We start from the raw sequence: 11,005 nt of genomic DNA, 5'->3' as shown, positions 1-11,005 counted from the left end.
TCTGTATCAGAATGAAAGTGATTTATTTATATTACACAGAAAGATTTTTATTAAAAAGGCTGGTAATGGAACATTTTATTTTAATGCATCAACTTGATACAAGGTTAATTACAGAAATTGTGTATAATGTTGTATAAGTCACATGGATGGGTTATTTAAAAAAAGATTTGATAATTAGAGAAGGACATCTCTTATTTTAGTTACATTGTAAAGTGCCTCGTATAGTCATATTCTATCGTTGGAATGACCGCCTGTACAAATTTCAAGAAAATAAGAAGGTACCTGAGTTTTTCGTTAAGGAAAATGTCGAATAGCTAGAAATCCTGTAAAACTAATCAGAAGTCACATTCAACGGTCCACTCAATAGTATATCTTGCTAACAGGAAAATAACACCTAGCAATTATGCAATTGAGAGACTGGGAAATTAATACAGCAGAACTCTGGTAATGACAGCTGATGCTTGCCCAAACATACAGACCGTTCTGGTTTAAGTTCATGCAGGGAACCAGGGAATTTATTTTTCAATAAATCTTACAACTCCCTCTCTGCTTCCCCCGCCCTGCCCCCCGCCTCACTTTACAATCCCATTTACATACTTAATATTTGTTACTAACAAATGCCAAGTTAAATTGCACCTAGCAAGGCTAATCCCTAGCTACCTTCCTGTGGCTGCAGGGAAAGCAGGCTCCTCCTCAGTGTTTCAGTGGCTCAGAAGAAGAAACAGGTTCCTGTTCTGAACCATCCTTTGGAAGAGCTCCTTCCTGTTGGTGAGGGAAGTAGAGAGATTAGCTTTGCTAATGGGCCTGAATCTGCAGGCTGGAGTATATTGGACAATTATAAACTAAAGCGTCTGTCCACCTGGGACTGAGGCAGACAGCAAACTGAAAAATTAAAATAAATCACTGTTTTCAACTGACAATTAAGTTACATCGGTACTGGATATAAGTAAACCCAACTATTTTGACACGTCAGTCTCATGGATCATTTCTTGACAAACACAAACTACATAATGATAAGGGAAGAAAATGCCTGTTAAAAAAAAAATCTCAATTTGTTAAGTAATAGCAAAAAAAGTAACCAAAATCTTGAAAATAAGCTTCTTCTAACTATTGAAGAGTAGAAGACTTGAACTACCTTGCCAGAAAAGTTATTCTCCACTTTGGTTTCAGTTGCTTGCTGTACAAATTGAGCAATTCCCAACTCATACAGTGAATGAGAATTTTACTGATTCAGGGCCTACAGCTGCTCAGTAATCCCCCCTTGCTCGCCTTACAGCAGCAAAAGAACACCATTTTCAAAGGACGCACTTGCTTCTAAGATGGAGGTTACTTCAGTCAGAAAGCATACCATCAATTACTACAAAGCATAACTAAGATCAGTCACCTTGCAAAAAGAAAATTCTAATCGTGAGGCATTTGATATTGATGTTCAGAATAAGTTCAGTCACTTTCATTGCTTTTTTTGTTAGTTGCTCACATGCAGAGTAGAGAATAATGGGACCTCTATACCTTTCAAAATTAATCTCAGATTCAAATCTAATACAGAAACTGCTGTACCTAAAGGAGGGATTACACTCTGGAGAATCTACGAACCTCCAGCCTCATTCTCCTGCACTGGGATCTGTTTCACACAGTTACCTCCTTCACAGCCCTACAAACAAGGGCTCAAATCCTGTCCCTTCAATCCTGCTTCCCCCCCACCCCGCCCCCCCGTTGCTCTTGTCAGCCTCCCTCCTCTGCCCCTAACAACTGATTAACAAAGTTTGTTTGCACAAAGGAGCTCATCCTGGAACTGTAGTAAGTGCCACCACAAGCAGTTGTTTACTGCCTTCACACACAACTGCACTCCAGTTCAGGAACCTTGAGGTAACGGCTTCTTACACTGAAAGACATTTCTAATAATACCGTGTAGTAACAAAAAAGGATACATGTGAACTCCAAGTTCTCCACCACCTTCTGCAACAGTCTCAATTATTTTCTTCATGACTTCTGCATGCCTGAAAAATAGAGCAGAAACAGTGGAACTATTTTAAGCAAGAAGTAACTAAGTAACTCCCTGTCTATTAAATAGTTTTGGACAGTTCTCTTCAGAAATAAGAGGAAACTATCAGTTTATTGAGGAAAAATATCTCAACAATAACTGACGGCTTAATACTAACTTGATGAACGCAACATTATTTGCCAGCTCCTTACATTCACAAGGAAAGCAAAAACTGTTCTCGGCTACAACGTAGACTGAGTGCCCGAATGACAGTCAATACATGTTGCTTGTCACTAGTGCAATTTTTAATTGCTAAATGTCAAAGAAGCTACCAGGTAAGTCCCCAAAAGGTTATCCTCACCAGCAAGCCACCAGAAGTTCCCAGATGACCCCTGAAGAAGATGCCCAGAAACTGCTGCAACTTTTTTAGCTACCTCTGCTGCACTCTTCAATTTGCAGAACTTAAGAGGTATCTAACACTTAAAACAACTCATAGTTTCCTAGGAAAGGCAGGCCAAATCATCCCTGCATGAATTCAGAACTGTTGCTCTGGGACTGACTTAAGGTATGGAAACTTTTTCTGGCAATAACTTAGGTTCTATGGTAGATCAACAGCTTCTAAGCCAGTTTCTTCTCTCTCATGACTCTGTTATTGTAAAGCCCTACGGGGAGGACAAACATATCCTCAGGTCACTGTTTTTCGATATTAAGTCATCAGTGACATACCAGACCTACTACGAACCACAGAAACATTTATGTACAGAGCTGACTGTGGGAATAAAACATAGAATCACAGAATAACTAAGTCTGGAAGAGACTGGTTAACTTCAGTCCAACTCTGAGCAGTAAATTAGAACAGACTGCCCAGGACCTTGTCTGCTCTGGTTTTGAGTATCTCCAATGACGAAGACTTCAAATCTTGTGATGACCAGTTACAATTCAGAAGTAATGGTCTTGCGTTCAGGATAGTTCTTGTACCACATAAACCAGGGGATGAACTACATACTAAATCAGAGTGGATATCTACAGTGTGATCAATTGATGTTTTAGTTATATATTTTTAACACAAACTCATCTGTATAACTCAGCTTACTTTTATCTAGACTTTAGCTTTGTTTTAAAATCATGATTCTGTAGGCAATCAGTGACATCATACAGGGCAATGGACGTTCACCTACACAACACTGCAAGCTATTTAACAGCAGCACTTGAAAATACCTGCCCTGAAACAACCTATGTGCTACTGAGAACAAGGGAGAGTGGTAAGCAGAGTTTGCATGACTTTCTGACCATGCTTTGATACTATTATGCAAATCTAAATAGCTGACCAGTAACTGGCATTTAGTAGTTACCTCCGAAGTTAATCATGCTGCCAGTCACCGCAAAGGCAAGGAAGGAAGATGTTGCAAAGTTACCAAGACATACTGTAAACAGGAACACGCAAGTCTGGGGAAATACTAAAGGTCAGCATTTGTCATTTGCTGTGCTGTTGGTCTTTGCAAATCAGCTAACCCTCACAGATGATTCCAATTCTGGATCCTCACGATGCCCCTGCGGAACACATGCTGCATCGGCTGCCAAGGCCTGTTGCTTCTATATAGGAACCTGGCCACTGTTGAAACTTAAGCTTTGACCACATCCATAATGGTGGACTATTTTTTGTACGGGCACAGAGTACAGGTCACTCCTACAGCTACTAGAAGTCTTTTAACAGGATACTGGCTGAACTTCATACACCTTAGTGACATTTACTCTTTTCTGTTTTCTAAGGACTAGTTAGGTATCTGGAATTCACACAATGGCCATAGTAACGGTCATTCTTACTGTCATACAGTTACTCATGAAAAGCTTTGCAGGTGCTTTATAAACTTTCAAAAGTTTGTTTCCTGTTCTCAGTTTTCATGTGTAAGTAAATTTTGAGGAATTAATATGAAGTATGTATACCAAACAATGGAAAGAAAAAAGATAACTGGAAGAAATGTCATCTAAAATACCCTGCTATCTAGAAATCTCTTTTGTTTGTTTGGTTTTTTGTTTTTGTTTTGTTTTGTTTTTCTAATTTTACTTCTGAATAAAAGTCCTGCAGAAGTAACTCTCTAACTCCAGATGACTAAATACACTACATACTCACCAATGCTTTTTCCAGGAACTGTTTGTAGATCACTTGAGCTACCGAACAGATCAGACATTTAAAACATCTACTAAAGTCACCTAATTTACTTTTTGGTATATCAACTGACTCTTGAGGTGGTTCAAGTAATATAAATGAGTTATTCACATTCCAAACCAGAAATACTGCTTTTCCTATTGAAAATAAATTGAAATATACAGAGTTAAAACCATCCATTAAGGTATTTAAAATAAGTTGAAAGAAGTAGATTGCTTAGATGACCCTTTAAGCTCTCATTAGGAATGTTCACTTTCAAACTGAAGAACGCCTCTCCTGTTTTGCAATTAACCAAAGCAAGCTGTCAGTCAAAATATTTGTCATTAACTTCACATTGGAATTCAGCTGACATACTGACATTGTCTGAATTATCAGTGGGAAGGGAGGTATTATATAATCAGAAAGTAAAAGGAAAACATAAAAGCCTTCCTGACATATGGGGAAAAAAAAAATCCAACACCAGAAATTATTCATTCCCCGCCCCCTTGCAGTTACTAGACATAAAAGGCCTTCCACAGGACTTTCAGTGTAGCAGACAACAACTATAAGCTTCCATGAAAGACTGTAAAGTCCAAGACTTTTTGGAACAATGTACTTTAAAAAAAAACACAACCCAACCAACCAACAAAAACTTTGAATATGATTCAGTGTCTGTAAGTGCTCACACACAATGAAACAGGTGGGGAAAACCCCACAAATGTCATCAGTACAAGAAACGTTCAGAATCTGCAATAGTCAAGTTAACCTGAAGACCTACAATTCCCTGATCCTTGTAGTTGCCTCTAGTCAATTCCCTACAGACATTTAGAGTAGATAAGAAGAAAAAAAAGTACAGAAGGCCATCACCATTTCTTCTGAAACAGAGAAAAACAAGCCCTTGGAATTAGTGCAAGTAATTCAGATCTCACTGTAAATTTGTTTAGCATTAATTTGATAGTTCTTTCATAACACGCACATAAAAATGTTGAGAACTGCAATTAAATCAGTTTGCAGCAACTCATGAGGAAGTTGACTATGTTCCTCCCAGTAATATAAAAATGCTGACAAGAGATACAACTTACAGCACAGCTGCAAGATGAACAGTTTCAACTAAATACTAAAAATAGAAGCAATCTCCAGCAGCTGACAGAGGCACCCAACTGCCATTTCTTTCCTTTCTCTTGACGCATGACGTAAGGATATACACATCACAAGAAACAGCCAACTAAGTTCAGGACCATCCAAATACCTTATGTTACCCAATTTTTCTAACGTGTACAGAAGCAACAGCAGCAGAGCTAGCTGAACATTGGTACTGCCTAGCTAAAATACGAACAAACCAACATTTTTAGCTATTATCTTTCCCCTCAGAAGCCCAGACCTTCTTAACTGTTAGCCTCAACAATTCAAGAAAATAGAATAGCTCACCTTGTGGAGTAAGAGAACATACTTAAAACATCCATTTTTATGCTGTTAGCCTCTTTCCTCACAGTCTCAAGATGACCTTTTCAAACCTTCCTGTCGTTAAGCAGTTGCCAGTCAACTAGACTGCTTTTTAAGGAGGACCAGACGGTTTTCTCCACATTTAAGACTACTGACAAATCTGTCTCACTGCAGTATCAATCATCTCTTTCAAGCTTAAAAGACTAATTAGAACAAGTCTCATGATGCCCACAATTTCTTCAAGTGTAGATGTGGATTACATAATCCACATTCACTGGCTTCAGATGAAGAAGTGAAAACATGCAGAATTTGTTTTCATAAACTCTTGACTTTTCAGTTAAGAGCTGTTGCCCATGAAAACTCTCGATTCAAATTCACTGACTAGCACTAAATTGGTTCTTACTCTGCAAAGGTGTCTGCAAAATTAAGTAGATTACATTGCAGCCACAGCCCAGTATAAAACCCTGTGGTGGTGTGCCACCCCTCCTCCCCCACGCCACCCCTGCCTAAGCCATAACCACCAGTGGGGGTTGTAATGGCTGCACCCAACTTACTCTGGAGCTTGGGGGATGGATGGCAACATGGTAGCCACGGGCTGTCTGGAACAGTGACCCAGATGTCTTGCTGGTATGCAAATATAACTGTAAGACAATCATCTAACTTCATAAAAAGTGGACATCCCTGGGCCCATTGAACTCTCCGGCAGGGCAGTGAGCTGCCTGCCAGGCGAGATCTCCCCTTGAGTAGGGACAGCTCTCAGGGTTGCTCTTCCAGGTTGGGAGATTCCTTGCTGCAACAGATTCTCAGTAAGTGAATAATAGCATGCTAAACTTTGAAATCTTAACTAAGTGACGTAAAGGATAGATTGTGCATATATAATCCTTTAGACATAAACCATTGACCAAGTCTGGGACTAGGAATGGATCCAGCTGCACCTAGACTCCTCTCTGTAAAGGAGTTTAGAAAGTAAGCAATGTCTAGCTATGCATTCAATCCCCATTATCTCATTGTAGTCAACATAAAATGATTCACTTCTAGTGAAGTTAGGTTAGTGATGCATCTGTAACTGTATTAGTGACTGTGCCCTTGAAGGACAACTGCAAGCCTGATAAGGGGAACATTCTACTCCAGGAGGGGCCAAGAGCCAGTTAATTGTTACAAAGACAAGAAATCATCATAACAAGACTGTAGCTAGAGGAGATCACAACCACTGAACTCAGTTCAGGACTAAAAGACTCACTCCCCACCTCCCTCAGACATGTGCAGTAAATTAAAAATACACTGTAACTTTAAACCAAAATGAGAGATATATAGACCGATAGAAAGCTACTATGCATAACTAATTACTAGTACTATCTTTTAGGTAGAGTTTGGAAAATACATATGTATAACTAGAATGTATAAATATTATTCTTGTTCTTCTGAGTTTTGGGCTTGTTTTGTGGAATACTACCTAGCCCCCAGCTTTGCACAAATCTGTCATAAAGAAATACCTTGACTATGTGTGTCAATTGGCTCTTGCAGACTGGATGAACAATCCCACTTTTTGGATTACACAAGGAGGTCCTTTCTGAAGCTCATGACTTGACAGAAGGGTGTCCCTCACAGTTTTGGCTGACATTGTCCTCTATGCAGTAAATAATCCAGCGTACCTTGCCACTGACTCTTGTTAAACCAGTCACATTTACCATTTGTTATATCAATACAGTATATTGTTGCTTCTCTCAGAGTGAAGTGCATGATTCCATCCACAACACACCCACAGGACCACCTAGTCAACGAAGGCTGTCATGCCCAAATATCTGGTCATCATTGTTTCTCTTGAGAGTGCCCTCCCAGCCTGCATTCATCAACAGGAGCTTTTTCCCAAACAATTTATTAACAGAGCTAATAATAATCACTAAATTAAGCCTTGGCTTTAAGCTTTTTCCCCTCCTTTTCTTCTATTAATAATCTTCCTAGTCAGTCTGTTAAGCCTTTCTACATTAATTCCACCTGACACTCCTTCAAAAACACTAGTTGCAAAAAAAGGTACATCCACTTTTTTGTCCAAATCCCTGCAGACAGCAAAAAATAAGGCAGTCAAAGTCACTAACAGGTTGACCTATTAAGACTGATATGTTCATATAAAGGTACAAGAATACCTTATGGGATCAAACCAAAGGTCTGCCTCATCCTGTTTATTATCTTATAGTAGTACACGCTTAAGAAAGAGGCCAGAGCAAGCACCTAGTAATGCTTCCTCCAAAGTGCAACTAGTTTCCAGCAGTATGCAACCCAAGGACTTTCTAATTCTGAAGCATTCTAATAACTTCACTTTTGACAACTCTCTGACAATTTTTTTTTAACATCATATTGCTTAAATATTTAATTAGGTGCTGTGTGCAGAGTTTAATCCTTTTTCTTGCTTTGGACACACCAGCAGTGAGTAGCATTCAATGTCACCAGTTTTTCTATCAGAAAAAATGGAACACCTGTTACTTCACCTTTTGTGGCATTCATAATGAAGGTCACTGACATCATAAGTCCCTCCTCAGCTGCCTTTTCCAGACCTGAAGGGTCCCAGGTTATTCAATCATCTCTTATGGGAAAAAGCTTCATAACCTCAGTTATCCTGGCCATCTCCTCTGTATCTTTTCCAGTTTTAGTCATCTTTCATCTCACGGACTACAGAACAGATGACCAGAGCTGTACTGCAGTATTCGACATGTGTGTGGTCCCACAGATTAATAGAGGCCTTACGCTGTTTTCTGTTCTATTTTTTATTCTTTTCTTAAGTTGTAAGTTCTGCTTCCTGTACTAGTTGAGCACTGAGACTGACATTTCTATTGTGTTAGTGTAGACTTAAACCCAAGGATTTAAATACCAACAATCAAATTTAGCACTTTAAACTTTTCTACAAGACAGCTAAATTTGGGAAAACGCTATTTCCTGGTTCTACAGTGGGCTTCTCTGCTAAATATTGTCTAGATATAAGCCTGACTGCTTGGTGAAAGCAAAGACCCTTGTAAAGCAGTGGTTAAAGAACTATGAACTGGAAGAAGTGTGAGAGACAGATTTACAAAGCCCATGAATATACATCCTCATAGTAAGATCAAAAGTTGCCACAAACTACTTTGTGCAAAGCTTCCTTTCACCCTTCCCAAGATTATGATCTTATGATGAAATAATTCCTAAACCAGAAATGAAGAATGTTTTGAATAGGCAAAAACAAACTTACGGTAGTCAACAGCAAGCTGATTATCTGACACCTCAGCTAGTGACACAGATCCCAGAAGCGTTTCTTTAAGTCAAAAGAAATTGTAATATTTAAAGGGGCAATGTGGACTTTTGGTTTGTTTTTTTTTTTAAACATATGCAAGACTACAAAGGATGTCCCATTTTTAAAATGAGATAAAAGCCCAAATTCATATTTATGAACTTCATACTATCAAGAAGCTGAGGAATTACACTGTTTAAGATACTGGCTCTGTATCACTAAGACACCCTAAAGGATGTTAGGGTTTACATCTAAGATGAAAGGCACCTTTCAAAGGCTTAGAAAAAATATCTGTGCAGCTAGCCAAACTACAGACTCCCTATGTCTTGGGTGAACAACGTGGAAAATGCAACAGAAAAGACCCTTAAACCCACAAGTGTGTTTTGTACTTGTTTTCAACAAGTGGCTGTGGTTCATCCCGCAGTGCCAGTTCTGCTTACCGAAAGTGGCCCACTGAGCACTCACATTCCATGTCGAGGCTCCACACCAGCGAGCCGGCCCCCTTAACAACTGAAAGTTTGAGAACAGATTGAGATCGTTTCCGCCCCAATATTTCAGTGTGGCAATTAAAGGACCACTATTTATCAGTGGAAAGTTTCAAGGACTTCTGGAGGAGCAGAAGGGAGTAGTTATTACAAAATAGGAAAGAGTTATTTCATGTTCAAATGGTGCTTTCTGCTCTCAAAGTGTTTCTTTTATAAAGTTCTAGTAGTCTGCCATCTTCTGGAGTCCTTAGGAAAGTGGAGGAAAAGTAAACTAGAGCTAAGGCAGCTCTAACTGCAGAATACACTTGCGGCAGTAAGCACTGGAATGACTTCAGAGAATCACCAATGCCTTCCTTTCATTCTGCCTCAGAAGCTTACAGACCGTTACGGCAGTCAAGTGTGGAAATATGTCCAGAAAACCCAAACTAAATGCTTAACAAGACCAGTGAAGTGCCTTGTATCTGCATGCTGAGTCAGACCAGGAACACTTACCTGCATGGATGAACTGAGCACATAGGAGGTGGAGGAAGATGAGGATGGTTTTCAATGGTCACTGTTTTCTTGACGTGATCTTGACTAATATCTTCATACATATGCTCTACTGTTAAAGGCTGCCGTTGCTATATAGGAAAAAGGAACATGAGAACAAAAACATTACTGAAAGAATTTTTTGCTCCTTCTCAGCGATTTTAATACCATTAACAGATGAAACACCATAAATTACAAGCATCTCATTTACAACAGTTCTGAAGGCACACTGAAAGAACCAAGTGTGTTAAAATCCATATGGTGTATAAATTGTACTGCACAAATTTTTGTTTGTAATATACTGAAGGTGAATGCTAAAGTCAATATATTTGAGAACCATCTAGGTTCCCATCTAGGTATTTGAGCTGTAAGCCCTAACCAACTTTAGATCAAGAAATTTATTCGTTAAAGGAAAGAGTGATTTATCTAATCCTCTCCCTCTGATGATGATAAAACCACATACCTGCTTACTTGACTGAGTTTACTGGGGTTATTACTAGCTCTACAGAGCTAACAGAAAGTGAAATGACAGAGCATGATTCGCTTCCTTCTACATGTGCTCAGTTACCAAGTATCATTTTCAGTGAAATTGTTCCTATTTCCTGCAAGTACCTTAAGTCCTAGCTGCAACCCTGACTCTGTAACGGTTTTCTCACCATTTTTTCCTTTAAATTTCTACTGCAAATAAACAACAAAATAGCCTTGCTGTTTGACATGGTGAGTCTAATTTCAGAGAAGTGGGGGAAAAAAACCAACATAGCTATACCTCATCATATCCAAATAACCAGAGCCTTGGAGTTTGGTAGTATTTGTCGTAAGTGATGTAGAGGTCATAAGTTCTAGTCTGTAGAATAGCATCTTCCCCTCCAACATCAACTTTAGCTTTGTTAGCTTCTACAATCTGTCTTGTGTCAATCGTTGCCTGGTTCAAGGTAAGAATGACAATATTAGTATCTTGTTTGGGTTCCCTCCTTTCCCATTGTAAGTAGTTACATAAAGCTGTAAAACTTAACGTTCTTAAGTGCGCATTAAAAAAACATAGGCTTTTGTTTATATCTTTAAATTAGGAGTATCAGTTTCTCTCCCAACAAGTGGGCTTGGGTTTTATTTTTGGCGTTTTATTTTTCAAAAAAAGCTCTGGCTTCTTAAGGAAGCATGCAACT

General features: G+C 39.0%; 1 protein-coding gene across 3 annotated transcripts in view; it reads right to left on the bottom strand.

Moving 5' to 3' along the window:
- Positions 1-11,005, bottom strand: part of ATG3 (autophagy related 3) — a 26,537-nt gene continuing 15,532 nt past the window's right edge. For 2 of the 3 annotated variants that reach the window (XM_055711314.1, XM_055711312.1), the window contains 4 exons: positions 10,609-10,764; positions 9,807-9,934; positions 1,929-1,997; positions 1-282 (listed from right to left, as the gene is read on the bottom strand). In XM_055711314.1, the coding sequence (XP_055567289.1) occupies positions 201-282; positions 1,929-1,997; positions 9,807-9,934; positions 10,609-10,764 (435 nt within the window). In that variant the 3' untranslated portion in view covers positions 1-200. Of the gene's footprint in view, positions 283-1,928; positions 1,998-5,555; positions 9,340-9,806; positions 9,935-10,608; positions 10,765-11,005 lie in introns of all 3 variants that reach the window. The other variant, XR_008732381.1, reaches the window with a different exon arrangement.

The sequence above is a fragment of the Falco cherrug genome, chromosome 5 (assembly GCF_023634085.1).
Source record: "Falco cherrug isolate bFalChe1 chromosome 5, bFalChe1.pri, whole genome shotgun sequence".
Classification (NCBI taxonomy): domain Eukaryota; kingdom Metazoa; phylum Chordata; class Aves; order Falconiformes; family Falconidae; genus Falco; species Falco cherrug.
Note: the sequence above shows the minus strand (reverse complement) of the source record. Positions and strands in the feature narration are given on the sequence as shown.